General features: G+C 37.7%; 1 protein-coding gene across 1 annotated transcript in view; it reads left to right on the top strand.

The window, feature by feature from the left end:
* Positions 1–14,622, top strand: part of ADAM12 (ADAM metallopeptidase domain 12) — a 183,633-nt gene extending 169,011 nt beyond the window's left edge. Inside the window, exons 18-23 of the mRNA XM_069864168.1 lie at positions 395–503; positions 3,508–3,643; positions 4,286–4,394; positions 5,902–6,084; positions 11,842–11,969; positions 13,229–14,622. Coding sequence (XP_069720269.1) covers positions 395–503; positions 3,508–3,643; positions 4,286–4,394; positions 5,902–6,084; positions 11,842–11,969; positions 13,229–13,289 — 726 coding nt within the window. The 3' untranslated portion in view covers positions 13,290–14,622. The remainder of the gene's footprint in view (positions 1–394; positions 504–3,507; positions 3,644–4,285; positions 4,395–5,901; positions 6,085–11,841; positions 11,970–13,228) is intronic.
* Positions 14,623–15,785: the final 1,163 nt, after the last annotated feature.

Here is a 15,785-nt window from a genome sequence, read left to right as displayed (position 1 = left end):
TAACAGCATAGAGAGGCTCTTATTCCTGTGAAGGCAGAAGGAACAGAAATTAGAAAGCAGATAATGTTGCTGCTGGAGGCAAAGTGAGAATAAGAAGAGATGTGTGATTATCCTAATATTATTGAAGTTGTCAGCTGGTGCAACTTAAATGAATACCTGCCAAATAAATAATGCTTTTTTAGGACTCCTGTTGCTCCATGGTGTCTTGCATTCAGAGCTGCTCTATGCCATCTCAGTTGTGCCAATAGGCACATGACAGTACATCTCTTTTCTTCCCTAAGTTTTATTTCCTTCAGATGTGTCACTATCTGATTAGAAGGCCTTATCATCCACTGCTGTTCTCATCTGTGTAGGGCAATCCTTTTCATGTTAGGTCATTTGTCTTTGTTTGCAGGTCTGTAACAATAAAAAGAACTGTCACTGTGAGGCTGACTGGGCTCCCCCCTACTGTGACAAGCCAGGGTTTGGTGGCAGCGTGGACAGCGGACCAATTAGGCAAGCAGGTCGGTAGTAATTCATGCTCTACTTGTTGTTTCTGTGATAAAAAGTGGAAATAAAAAGTGTCATCTTGTAAGCAAAGAACTTGCAAGATGGGGAAATAAGTCAGTAAATCAAATAGCTTAATCCAAGTGCATTGCCATCAACTTGAAAATTTAGTGAAGCAAAACCAAGGCTAGCTGCGTGCATCAATTTTCTTGTGTAACAAAAGGCACAGTAGGCCTGGTGGGTTCTTTTCTTTACCTTTTCTTTACCTTTCCTTGTCTTTCTTTTTTCTTTTTCTTTCTTTTTTTTTTTTTTTCCCAGAGATACATGATCATATTTAGTAGCTCACTGCAATAAGTAGGAAATGGTATTGATTTAAGCCAAGGATGAGGAGCTAACTCTCACACTTGAGCTAATCCTGTTGCCATGGTAGATGAATGTTGCAGTACTCTTGGTTTCACCTTGAGAGATGCCCAGCTCCGGTGTTCTCCACTGAGTGCAATGGGATAGAACCACCTTATGGTACATATAACCTGCTTCTGTAGTTGTGTGCCTAATGAAGACTGGATATTGTAATGACTATAAATTCAAAAAGAGCAAATCTCAAAAAAGAGCAGATTTCTATCTGTATTAGATTAAAACTACATTGTATAGATAACTTCCACACATTTACCAGAGGTTGCCCTTGCTTATGGTAGTAGTAGGAGACAAGGTTTTTCTATATTTTGTGTTTCAATTTCCCCTTTTACAGTCTGCAGAACACTGGCTATAGTAGCCTACTTAACCTTTGGCCAACCTGAGAAAGAATTATTTCTACACATTGTGAATTATATAGTATTTGACAATCAACACATGACAGTTTTTCTCCAGAGTACTGTAACTTTAGTGACTTCCATAAAGATATTTCTGATTTCTGTCCGGGCAAGGGACAGCGCAAGCAGTGTGCTCACATATATATACATAAACTAAAAATTGCTGCAAAATTATCTCCATATCTTCTTATGAGTAATGCTAGTCAAAACCAAAAGGGATTGTATTCTGTATGTGCCACATCCTGCAATGGGTTATTGTACTGGATTTATGACATCACGGTCATTTTCATGACAAAGCTTCACATTATGATTTCACTGTTGAAAGATCTTTTTTTAAACTACCTACCAGTCAGTGAGACAGCAAAGAAATGATGTTCAGGCACTGAACAAGTGTGATTACTTGTGTATTAAATGCTTTCTTTTAATATTTGCCCTAAAGCATTATAGTCCTTTTTCAGCTTACCTGAAAGCTAAGTATATAGGGAGCTACAAAATACATTATAATAATGTGCTGCATAGACAACACTAACTGGAGAATATAAATATAGGACATTTTTGATAATTCTTGCATTTTGTGTTTCAGAAGCCAACAATTCAGTGTAACATGAAATTGTTTTAACGATAGTTTAATATAGGGTAGTAATTTCACTGTTTTTTCTCTAAAGACAGTGCTACATTCAGTAATACTGAGAATAAACAAATATGGAAATTGCTAAAGGACCTGATTTTCTATTGCTGACACTTGAATTTAAATATGAACAGTTGATGGGGTGGTTTGGATTATGATCTGAGTAGTTTGCACATCTCTAAATCAAATTACAAAAGGATTAGCTCAATAAAATACTTACATCTTGGTCAAACAAGGCACATGGTCTCATTATTATTTAGTAACTGATTTTACCCTGCTGACTTAGGATAAACCTATGTGTTTGACACACTGTATTTTTCTTACAGAGAAGCCTTAAATATTTAATTGTTAGGCAGAGATGTTAATTAATTTAAATTGCATAATCTTAGCTTATTAATTTTATTAATCTTTTATATATGGCAAAGGGTTTTATTATTATACAAGGCTATAAAGTAGAAAGCGTAGCAGCTCATGCCCCATCAAGCCCCACATGTAGTTTGCTCAGTCAGTGTTGCTGGCTGCTGACTAGTACCCAAGTGAGCTCAGGCCAGTAGATGAGAGCCAGCTGGCTGAAAAATCAACCAGGATAAGACTGAGACAGTGATAATAGGTTACCAGAGCAAAGATTAAAGATGTTTTTCCTGCTGTAGGAGTGTGCATCTTTTAGGTCAGCAGTCCTGAAGCATCACAACATCCTTTCCTCCAGGCAATGATCGTATCACATATTTATAACAATCAGAGCTCTTCCTAAAAATAAGGATTTCTTTCAGCTGCAAGTCATCTAGTCAGGGTTCATCTCACCATTGTGTCTCACTTAGGTCCCGGCAAGGCACTTAAAGCAGCTTGAAGCACTCTGAAAACTGGAACAAGTACAAGAGACTGCAGCCCCTTGCTAAGCAGAGTATCCCCCTGAGAGCATGCAATACTGTTGCTGAAGGCTTTGCTTTGGATCCATGCTTGCCTCCAGATTAGACTTGACAGCCATCTGGGCTGGACCACAGTAGTCCAGAATTACCACACAGTTTTCCCGGATTTACAGCACAATGAAACCCTTAAAATCTGTCTGTAATGTAACAAGGGTTACTGCTTATTTAAGTTTTCACTTCACCAAACCACGATCTAGGCGTTTCTGTCCCTTTTCTCTCCTTCTCAACCTCTGCCTCCCTCCCAGTAGATGCCAGTCGGCATTGCTACAGCCATATGAGTGTCTGGGTGAGGCCAATAGCCCATACAACTTATGGCCCCATTTGCAGGGGATAACGTAAGCAGGACCTGAGCATAGGTGCATAGAATGTACATGAAGGTGTTTGGACCCAGATATCTGACTCAAATAAAACAGAATAGTTCAGCTGGAAAGGACCTACAATGTTATATTTCAACCAATTTTCCCCCAGTATTAAAGAAATAGCTTTTAGACAGGCCAAATTTCAAGCATTAGGCTACAAAAATAAGAGTTTATTAGTCTTTAATTCATAGTTTAATTCACTTCACCTGCATCGCCGTTAGAAACCTGGACCAGGTCGCAATGTCTTGCTCCATATACACAACAAAGTTCAGTAAAGAACTCAATGTGTTTTGTTGCAGATAATAAAAGTTTAACCACAGGAGTCTTGATAACCATTCTGTGCCTTGTCTTTGCTGGATCAATCATGTATCTGAAACGGAAGACTTTCATGAGATGGCTGTTTACAAGTAAAAAGACAACAATAGAGAAACTAAGGTACGATCATCTTCCCTAATTATGCTTTAATAAATATTAGTAGAAGGTAGCTGTAAATGTGACAGTTCTCATCTTGATATTCATCATCACCGGTGGTGTGAATGTTTTAGAAAAATCCAGCATTAACAAAAACATTCACCAAGTATTAACAGCAGTGTTTTCCTGGTCTAGTCTAAGTTTATTGATCATCAGTAAATAATGTAGCTGTGGGGTTGATTACATACCTCTTCTCTTTTTGTGATAAAAAATTAAGACACGAGGGAAGCATTGCCTTTACTTTCATTTGCTTGAAATACTTCCATTATATTGCATGGCCTTTTATCTAAATTCAGTCGAGTGAGCTGAAAGTTTCATATTTGAGGTCATTACTGTTTAAATGCTAGATTCATTAGAATAGTCTCTTGGGTGTAACAAAGCTGCATTCCCACAGATTGCAGAAGCTAATTTAACAGACTACTGGTTTCCAAAAAATCAATATTTATTTTTATTCTTGCAGGAGCGCTAGACAATTTTTTACTTTCCTTGTTTACTATAAAAAGTCAGAAAGTCCTTGCAAAATCTCATTCTAAAATGAGGCTACTGTTTAAAAAAAATGTTATATAGCACAATGTTGTGTTCAATAAATATATGTTTGTGTTGCAGGTCTGTGAGTCCAGCAAGATCTTCCAGTTCATCTGAGCCTAATCACGTTCATAGCACATCTCTCAGTAAAAATCTCATCATGAAGCCACAAAATGCAAACATACAAAAAGTGAGTCCCTAAGTAGTTTGGGGTTTTTTTTTTAAAAAAAAAGGAGGAAAAAAACCTGCATAATATATATTTTGGATTTCATTTAAGTAATTTATTATGACACAGTTATTACATGACTGGAAAAGGGAAAACATAATTCCCATTTTTTAAAAAAGAGGGAAGAAAGACCTAGGGAACTACAGGCCAGTTGGTCTAACCTCTGTGCCTGGCAAGGTCATGGAGCAGATCCTCCTGGAAACTATGCTAAAGCATATGAAAATAAGGAGGCAGTTGGTGACAGCCAACTGTGCCTGACAAATTTGGTGGCCTTCTACAACAGCGTTACAGCGATAGTGGGCAAGGGAACAGAAACTGACATCATCTACCTGGCCTCATGCAGGCATTCGACACCATCCCACATGACATCCTTGTCTTTAATTGGGGAGACATAGATTTTATGGATGGACCACTCAGTGAATAAGGAATTTATGGGTGGCGCCTCTCAATGAGTTGCCGTCAATGTCTTGACATCCAAGTGGACACCAGTGACAAGAGTTGTTCCGCTGGGTTTGGTATTGGGACTGGCACCATTCAATATCTTTGTCAGAGATGTGGACAGAGGGATTGGGTGCACACTCAGCAAGTTTGCTGACAACACCAAGCCATGTGATGTGGTCGACACACTGGAAGGAACGGATGCCATACAGAGGGACCCTGACAGGTTTGAGAGGCAGGCCTGTGTGAGCCTCATGAAGTTCAACAAGGCCAAGTGCGAGTTCCTGAACATGGGTCAGGGCAATTCCAAGCACAATTACAGGCTGGGCAAACAATGGATTAAGAGCAGCCCTGAGGAGAAAGCCTTGGGAATGCTGGTAGATGAGAAGCTCAACATGAGCCAGCAATGTGTGCTTGCAGCCCAGAAAAAGCCAACCATATCCTGAGCTTCACCAAAAAGATTGTGACAAGCAGGAAAACGGAGGTGATTCTGCCCCTCTACTCTGGTGAGACCTCACCTGGAGTACTGTGTTCAGTTCTGGGAGCCCAAATGTAAGGACATGGACCTATTGAAGCAAGTTCAGAGGAGGGCCACAAAGACAATCAGAGGGCTGGAACACCTCTCGTACGAGGACAGGCTGAGAGAGTTGGCCTTGTTTAGCCTTGAGGATAGAAGGCTCGGGGGAGAATTTATAGCAGCCTCCCAGTACCTAAAGAGGACCTACAAGAAAGCTGGAGGGAGACTTTTTACAAAGGTATGTAGTGATAGGATGAGGGGGAATGGCTTTAAACTGAAGGTGATTTAGATTATAGTTTAGTCTCCAGGAGAGATCCAGCTGGCTTACACCAGAACACTACAGCTGAACTGTGGGGGATTAGTGCTTGAGTAGGACTCTGGAAGCTGTTAATTGCTTCTCTGGTCACAGAGACGTTGAGGGGAGATGAAAGCAGAGTAGAAGAGTAGATTTTAAAGTAGCAATGTTTATTGTCAACTCTTGAAGTTTATAGCTTTTTCTTGGGGTTGTTTTTATAGAGAGATGGTCCAAGAAGACCACTGCCCTATCAGATCATTGACATTAGTAACCCTGTGAAAACACATGATTTGACACAATTGAAAACTCCACAGCGAGTCCTACCACCTCTTCCACCGCTGCCATGTCACCAAGCTGTGCCTGAAAGACCCTTGCCAGCTAACCCTTCGCTGAGGTTCGCTCAGGTAAACACTGATTTTCTTTAAGCTCCTCTTCTATTTAATATTTATTGTGTGAGCACCTGCATGTGGTAAAGAGGAATGAAGTGTTTTCTCATCTTTCACACTGACCTTTTTCCACAGTATTTCCTTAGTACTTTGTATAAGTTTAGAAATGCTGTGTAGATATATTGGTTTATGCCAGTTGAGGCTGTTGAGATGCCAGTTGAGATTTAGGATCTTGAACTGTCTCTTCACCACTCAGACTACACAACAGTATAAACAAACTCCATATGACAGGCAAACAAAAGCTTATCTTTCCAGCTGCCAAACCAGAGGGGAAACTTTATGGTTTGTTAGCAAGGTGCCAAATACAGTGATAGGACTTACGAAGTCAGGTTGCAGATGGCTTATGCAAGAGCAAAAGGTACATTAGCTTGATGTGCTTCTATTCTGCTGACGAGTGTATGAATTGTGTAATTTTTTTTTCCCAGAGAACAGATGTGAAAAACAGACTTGTAGTTGTGCACAGTTCTTTGTGAAGATGTACGTTTTATGACGATGTTTAAATAGAGCGGGTAACATAGCTTTGGTGGTAAGAAGCATCTCAAGGTGTTATTTAGTGTAGATGAAGTTGTCTGTGCAGTTGTCTATATTAAATTGCCCTTTTACTTGTCACTGGTATCTCTCTTTTGGTTGCATTTATAGCGTGACTGTGTCTGAGCAAAGGAATCAGGCACCCAGCTATTTCTGTTTGTAGATATTGTGCTATCCTTAATACGATGCAAGATTAAAATAGTTTTGTTGTTTATTTTCTTGCTCTCCTTAAAACATTCTGCATATTTCACAGGGGTCAAAGATAAGATGTTAAATACAGGTGCTTTTTTGTTTCTTAATCAAATGGTTTCTTTAAAAAAATTAAGAAAGAAAGACAGAGAAAAAGCTATTCAAGTAAGAGTCACCATTTCTTTTCAACTTTTTTATGTTTTCATTTTTCTATTTTTTTCATTTTTTATCTTTTCATTTTTCCAGGTTTTTAAAATTTTTATTCATTTTTATTTTCTCATTTTCATTTTTTGTTTTTCTTTTTTTTAATTTTTTAATTCATTTTTTCTAATTTTGTTTCCATTTTTCTTTCTTTGATTTTTTCTCATTTTTATTTTTCCATTTTATATTTTTTCCAAATTTTCATCACTTTTTTCAGTATTCAGTTGCTGCATGAAACAGAACAAATAGGGCGTCAGTTCCTGGAATGGTTTGCCCCACCCTCAGAAATGTTCAAGGCCAGGCAGGATGGGGCCTTGGGCACCTGATCTAGTGGGACGTGTTCCTGCCCATCGCAGAAGGCTTGGAACTAGATGATCTTTCAGGAAGGTCCCTTCCAACCCAAGATGCTCTATGATTCTGTGATTAACTTAAGACAATTTAGGGAATAAGCGTGAGTGGCTTCTTTCAAAATTATGTCTGTAACCTCAATTCAAAATTGTCAGAAGTTGCTACATTTTACATCCCAGAGACACAGAAAACACTGTATGGGAAGAACATCTTTTCTTCTGAAGTCAACAATTTTTCTCTCTCAAAGCTTGGAAGAAGCAGATTAACTTGAGGATAATTTTTTTCCAGTTTATATGAATACTACTGAATGTATTGCTTCAACACTCTCTTGGAAGTGCATCCATCAGGTCATCAAGAGGAAGCACTTTAAAAATCATTGCTATGTTCATAACATCATCCAGCTGCTCAGTACTGCAGCGTAGTGCTGAAGAAGAGTATCCTAAACTATCCACTGTTTCTATGGCTTCACAGCTGCCTCCTTCTGCTTCTGCCGTCTGAGAGGTATATTTCAGCACAAGCTCCTTTCCTGCTGCCTCTGGGCTTCAAGCAGTGGATAGCTAAGGCACATCATTCTAAATAAGATAATTCTTTTCCCCTCTAGTGGCTGTTGAGACAGCAGTGAATGGATTATTATTTTGTGATAAAATTTCTTCACAGATGTAAGCAAAATACTCAAAAAAGCCACCACCACCAACAAATAAAAAAACACTGAACAAACAAACTGTTGCCAAGTTTAGTATTTAACAATCTTTTGACTGATAAATAGCTTTTTCTCCTTTCAGGTGCTCTTGCAAGGCAAACAAACATCCCTTATTTACGGGACAGATTCACGGTCAATATAAATCAATACAGCACCACTGAAATCCAGGGAACGGTGCAGGTTTATAGGACCCATGGGTTCAGTCCATGCATTCTGATTTGATCACTTCCTTTTGGTTTTATCACTGTTAGCACGCAGTTGCCACCTCTGATACTGTCATCATCTTACTACCAAAATATATCTCATATTTTACAGGTCATTCTTATTACAGGAAATATAGCTTGGTATTTTTACTTTTCCCCTAGCAAAACTGAGCTGGGGTCACCTTCTGCTCATTATGCCACAGTTATTCTTGCTAATATCTCTCCTCTGACACCTCAGACTGGCTTCAGGCACAGATGGCTAACACAAATTAAGTTCCCGTCTAAGTAGATTGAGGAAGACACCCCAATCACGCAGTGCATTTCAGGCAAGAACCTTCTTCCAGTGTCTTATTTAAGAAATATATCAGCAAAACAGATTAAAGCTCCACGCACCTGATGTCTTTGTAGCTGCTCAGTATGAGAATTATGGTTTTCTTTCTAGTAGAGCTGTAAAAAGAGATCATGACAATATTTAAAGCAATAGTTCCCCAAATACAAACAGAGATTGAATGCATTACATGCAGAGTTACTGATATAAACTGGACAAAGTATCCACCTATAAACTCTTCGTAGTTAAAAGCTGAAGCTCTGTAGAGGAAAAAGTAATGGGCTGGGAAAGAAAGGAGAGCGAGATGAATTGGGGAAGTGCAGCCATGGGGTTACTATGAGCTGTGCTAGCGATCTGCCAGGACACCAAAGGCTACAACAAGTTTCCACACATTAACATACAAAGCTGTATCAGTTTGGATTCTCCTGAGGCACATAAACAATATAAACACCATCTTGAAATTGGTTTGGGAGGGGATTTATTTCTTCAAATATTTTTTTTCTTCTGCTTCTAAGAATGTATGTTTTCCTGATGGCATTGTCCCGTGCTGGCTTCTGTCTACAAAATGCTTCTCCATTTTGCTTCATCTCAGCCATTACACATCCTCCATCTCTATTTTTATCTGGATTACCTTCCTATTGTTTTTCTTTTTTTTCACCCTTTCTTACCAGCTTGCCACATTATTCTTTCTGTCACGACACTTTGCTGCTTCCTCCTTAAGGGTATTAACTCTAGGATGATATTTTTACAAGGTCTGGGTGAAAAAAAAAGAAACAAGAAGAAATTAGATGTTGAGTTTGTGTAACCACCAGAGTTAGAGTTATAGTATGATTCCTGTTTCAACATACTTCCTTACATGGAGACTAAGGAATTTGTTTGGCTTAGGCATCTAACATTGTCGTAATGCTTAACTGTGAAAAAGATGCTCAACCTTGAGAATGTGCTCAACCTTGAGAAGGTGCTCACTCCACAGCTGAAGAACTGTTCTAGATCAGCCAGTTGAACCAGCTTCCCCTGCAAAAAAGCAGGCAAAGCAATTGATAAGGTTCAACTAGTACTTAGCTGCTCTGAGCTCCTCAGAAAGTGGATCTTTTCCTACTATCAGATGTTGCATGTGGTAATCAGACATAGGACACTGCTAATAAAAAAAAAAATACACAAGGACAGTTCTCCTCTCTTTTTGTTCATTCATCCTTACCAGCTCTCAAGCCCTTTCAGACCTTTGTTTCTCTAGACTTCTGAGCCTGGATCAGTTTCTCTTCCCAATTATTGTACTTAAGCATTCTGCCAATAGAAGAGTAAATACAAATCATGCAATAACAATTAGGGACTGATCAAGCAAACAGCTGAATACTCATGTGATCAGACTAATTCATGTGATTTATCATGTAAAAGTACTTGAGGGAAAAGGCCACTTCTGTGAACGCAGTCAAGGGAATAGAGGCTTTATAATGTTCAAGGATGCATTTGTTGTTTGCTGTCTTTATAATCCTGATGGGTTTGTGTTTGTTGCAGTTTCTTTTTAAATGCTGTCACAGTCAATGTGATGATGCATATACTTTCCCATATAATAAATGTGATGATTTCTTAAAAAAATATTCAAGAAGTGGCTTAAATTTATATTTTACTCCAGAGGTAATTCAGTTATTTAAAAAAATGTCAGTTTCTACTGTGATCTAATATGTTCCAAATTGGCATATTTTTGTTCCAAACACACACATTAAGATTTCACTGTATAAGACATTTAGTGCACAAAGTAAAGAAATCCTGGTAGTAAGATTTCTTTTCTTCATATTTTAAAGGTTCTAGTTTTGTATGGGGGGAAACAATCATGTTTTGAAGAACTTCATAACAAGTGTTCAGTTACACTCAGGGACTTTCAACAGGATAGCACAATGAAATAAAGCTACATAAAGCATGCTGTTTATTTCATTGTTTGCCAGGCTTGATTATTTTAAGAATATTTTCAAATATTTCCCCTCCTCCCCCAAAAGGACTCAAAGACACGCTTCTTATAGCAAAATTTGTTTGGTTTATAGTAGATTTTTTTCTGAATGAGTCAAAACTAATATTTATACTGAAGATGAGATTTGGCTACAGCAACAAGTTAACAGAATTATTCTTTTTCATATGCTATTTCTCATTCACTTGAGTTAGCACATGTTAGGACAAGAGTGAAAACAAAGAGGTATGTTATATACAACTTTAAAATGTATTTTGTGATATATTGGAAATGACTATGTACAAGGTTCACTTAAGCTCTGATATTTTCTCTTTATCAAAATGTCTATTGATAGTCAACCTACATTTCCCTCTTGAAAGAGCAAACATTTGCAATGAAAAGTGAGAAAACAGAGGGATACTCAGAACTAATAATGGAAAGCTGTACCTTAATCCTGAGCAATCCGTGCCTTCTTTTGATTACATCTTTCAGGGGATCTTTACCTAGATTATGCTTATAAATCATTCTTGTTTCTTTTTGGTCAGCTATTATTTATGGCAAACTAATAGTAAAGAGTAAAATTAATTAGAAAAAGCATGACTATGCTGTTCAAATAGTAGAAGGATCCGAAGTGAGGTTTTGGATATATTGGAGAGTTTTTGTGTGCCCTGAGCAAGACACATAATCTATCCCAGTTCTTCATAATGAAGACCACAAATAGAGATGTTACTATGTTTTCAGTGTTTCAGGGACCACACAGAAGAGACATTAGCTCATGCCTGACAGCAGATGACTTCTGTTCTTTATTAATGAAACATTTAATTCCACAGAATGAAAGCACAGCAGCATCTCAGAAAAAAAAAAAAAAATCCCACAGATGCTACCAATTAATTCAAACTGGACTTGAGCAGTTTGTTCTTGTGGGCATCTGAATTTGCATTGTAAAATCATTTCTAGTATTTCCATCTTTCTGCGTAACTACTTTTACACTGTTATGTATTCAGTCTGATATTTTCATTTACAACCGATTAGTCATTAACTCCAGTATAGATGCACTCAGTATTTTTGGAGAAGAGATTCAAAAGAAGCAAAATCAATAAAATATAGTAATAAACCTTTGTTTTAAAATGTAGTTGCCTTTTTATAAAAACATTACTCGTTTAAGTATATCCAGTCACAACCGCTCCAAATTTATGTTCAGTTTATCTCAGTTGTTGCTGTATTAAGTGTCTTATGTCAGTTCCAAAGACTAATATGACCTTATGTTTTCTAACAGGAAAAGCACAAACCAAACCCTCCTCAGAAGCCTCTACCAGCAGACCCTCTCAACAAAGCGCGCTGTAGCAGCGCACCCACATCGGCACCTGGACACACAAAAGCTCTGCCTCACGTTACTCCTGTCAGGTTAGTTCTGATCAAAATGACTCAATTTATTGCGTTTCTTTCAACAACAGGTCTAACATGTCATTGAGCAGATCCACTGTGCTTGGAGTAACTATTCTGTGCTGTAATTATTGCTGAAAGCTACGCAACAACCATTTTCTATTTGCTTATATAAAACCACAAAATACCATTCCGATCCTCACTGGGAGTATATCAGGCACAATTGCACTGACTTCCACAGAAGAATGAGAGTTTATACAACATATGAAGGTTTGACTGTAAGCATCTGACTGTACATTTAGAAAAACTGTTCAGTAAATATAATTCCATGCAAAAGAAAAGAGTTAATAAGCACCAATTTCAAGAGAAACAAAGCTCTCAGGGAAAAAAAAAAATTCTACTCAGACCACCTACAGAATTAGGCTGAGAACGGAATGTTGTTAACATCAATTACCAATAAAAGCAATTTTCCGTTCATACATTTCACAACGGAACATCAATTTATATCATCTGAAAATAATACCCAAGACATTCAGAAAGCACACAGATTGTACACTTCGAAACAAAGGATGTTTGGAAAAAAAAATAAGCTGGAAGTGAAATAACTATGCCCACTGCTAAGGAGCATTGTCTATGACATTTTCTTATCCAGTTTTCTATGAATAAAAGGGAGCTGCAGGGAAAATAAAGTTAGTATTTTAAGCCATAGGATTTACAGTAGTAAGGCGCTTAACATTGCTTAGAAATACTGAAAAAAGAATCAGGTTGGTTTCCTAATACTTCATGCAAAGACTTCAAGAGTGAACTTTGGTTAAGCTCCTGGCTGTCCATTCTATTAAGTTATTCTGAAAATGCTAATATTTCATGCTGACGACTGCAACTTTTTGAAACCAACTGCAATTCTCCAAGGTTAAGTAGCATTTTTTAACAGATGCAAAAATGATGAGCACCCAAAGAAGTAAAAAGTTGAAAGAGCAACACCTGAAACCATGAGCTAGGGTATCCCACTGGCCAGGCAGCAATTAAAGCATGGACTGAAAAAAAGGAGTCTGCTGGTACCATTTACACTTCTTGAATAGGCTTGTGTGTATAGTAAGGTATATACTTCTTATACACCTTCAAGCTGCTCCTTCAAGTATAAGGGCCCCATGCTACATGTCTGAAGTTAACTCAGATAACGCTAAGGTTTTACCACTCATCTTCACACCTCAAGTATGATGCTGACAGTGAGACCTAACAAAAAGTTTAAATCTGCTATTTTCTTTCTTTCTTTCCAACAGACCTGCTCCTAAGCATCCAGCACAGGTATCCAGGTCCAGCAAGTCTGCTGATGTGAAATGACTAGAAAATCTGACACCTTTATTTTAGAAAGTGAAGACAGAAGTTTGCACTATCTTTAAACTCCAGCTGGAGTTCATTTTTTATGACAATACATAGAATTTTTAATGTTTAAAATAGCATTATTTTTAAGGATTCTGAGCTACTGCCTTTGGTGCTGTGCTGTGCTATGGTGCTCTGTATACTTGCTCAGGTACTTGTAAATTATTAATTTATGTTGAATATTTATTACAGTGCAGTGCACTGTAGTAGATATTTTTACCATAGCTGAGTTTTCCTAAAAGGGAAGCCTTTTTTGTAATATTTCATTGAACTTGAATAATTCTGCTCTATTGGTCCTACGTAGAGTTTTTAGTTTTGACCTATGCTTTAAGGATGCTCATGGGTAAATCAAATGTATGAACAACTCGATCTCAATAGTTCATAACAAACTTCTGAATAAATATGTCAGGGTAAAAAAGAAAAATATTTTCTGAAACATGGTGAAATGCCCGATATCTGCACACAGATGTATAATATATGTATTTAACCAAAGTATCACTCAGTGTTAGCAGTTGTACTGTAATTTCAATTTTCATGTTACTGTTTGAAATCATGGAGAAATCTGTGCTGAAAGAGGATGCATTCACTTTGAGCAAGTTCTCTTACTGAAGAAGTACTGTATATCATAAAGCTGTATGTTTTTTAACCTTGTTTTCCTCAAAAGCAATATGGTTAGTACATACTAATGCAAATATCGGGCCTCCCAGTGTCATTACCTTTTTGATGCTTTGGTAATTAAATTCAACTCTACTGTGTAAGGGGGTACCATCTCACTATGCTGCATAGCTGTCCTGTTTAGACTGACAATGCATTACATGCAGTGGGTGGGGGGAAGCCAAGCAATACACAGAATTACATTTTAAGAATCAAGTATTATACTTATTTCCTTTGCCTCATCGCTCTGCTTATCAACTTTATTTTGCATATTTACTACTGTTTTGTATTTAACTTCTAAAATATCATTCTGGGTTTCTTAATTCTTAAATCAAGATGCGTATTTTAATACATAGACTTCGATTATCCTAAGACATGGGGGGAAAATAAAAATCATCTCTCTACTATGTGGTAGCATTACATCTGATCTCTTCTGTACCTTCTCAGTAGCACTGCTGAACACGGTTGTTTCACCTATGCTGTAAAAAAACCAGTTTTCAAATATCTGTTGAAATAGAGGGAGAAGGAAATGTGACCTTATATAGGTTAGTTTCCTCATTGCTTGTAGTTTTTGTTTCTTTAAGCAAAAATAAAAGCATTGATAGAAACTTGGATCTCATTTCTGTAAGTGTAACTATGTTTAATTTCCTGTTATTCCCCATTGTAGCAATATACACTCATGTTTATTGATAAACTTAATAAATCAAAATAAGACATAGTTTAATTTATGGCTTAATAGCAAAGTAAATGCTTCACTAAAGCATCTCACATCTTTAAGCAACTCTAACAGCAGTAGTGCTTTATGTATGGAGAATCACTACAGCGGTTTGATAGTAACTTATCTGAGGCTCAGCAATGCAGCTGAGACCAAAATTATGCTTTTTATGTTTTTTAAATAGGTTGTATTTAAAACACTAATTTCTTTCTGACAACTGTAGCTTTATATCTTAAATGGGGCGGGGACGTGAGGAAGCATCTCAATTTGAGTAGCCACACGATCTGGTTTTTTGTTTGAATACTCCCATTTTTAGAATGACAAGACATCACTCAAAATGATGCTGACAGATGTTGAAAACTTTAAGCTGAAACGAAGTAGTGAAAGAAGGCGAAATTAAATAACTAAAAAGTTTGTATTATCTGCATCAGAAGTTTTAACATCTGAACATAATGGCACCACCTTAGGTAAGACTTAACATGTTTGTAAACTTAAAGCTATAAAGGAGCCTATAGGTTTAAAGTAAATGTAACTCACCTATGGAGTCTTACAAGTACAGAAATAGAAATAACCATAAAGGGCACGCAGTCCTATTCATGGAATTGCAAGCAGACCTCTCGTCAACACCAAGTCCAGAACAGCCCACAGACCATCTGTTCTGGAACCTGAACATACCAAAGCTGGAAAGCTCCTCAGGTGATACCAAAAACCTTTTGGAGATAGAGGCAAGTGCCTCCTCCCTCCTAGAGAACCGCACACACACTTTTTCCTCTGTAGGGGAAGACAGCAGAAGAATCATAATAAGGACACTGCTATGTGTCCCTGGTCCAAGCACACTAGAGGTTTAAGACTGAAATTCCTGGGTGGCCTTACTGACTTGTATCCCTCAAAGAGTACAATACCTGGCTGCTAGCATATTCCTGAGCTGATGAGCAGCACAAGCATCAACGCACGCTGCCTGGTATCACATCTCCTGTTGACAGAGGAAGGCAAAGTCCAGTTATTCATTGTGGATGAGGTTGAGTTGATACCCATGGCTTCTGCAGCTGAGTAGCAGGAGCCCAGAGACAATGGGGCTTCATTAATGT

Source organism: Phaenicophaeus curvirostris, chromosome 9 (genome assembly GCF_032191515.1).
Source record: "Phaenicophaeus curvirostris isolate KB17595 chromosome 9, BPBGC_Pcur_1.0, whole genome shotgun sequence".
In the NCBI taxonomy this organism is placed as follows: Eukaryota; Metazoa; Chordata; class Aves; order Cuculiformes; family Cuculidae; genus Phaenicophaeus; species Phaenicophaeus curvirostris.
This window is presented reverse-complemented; position numbering and strand designations above follow the sequence as displayed.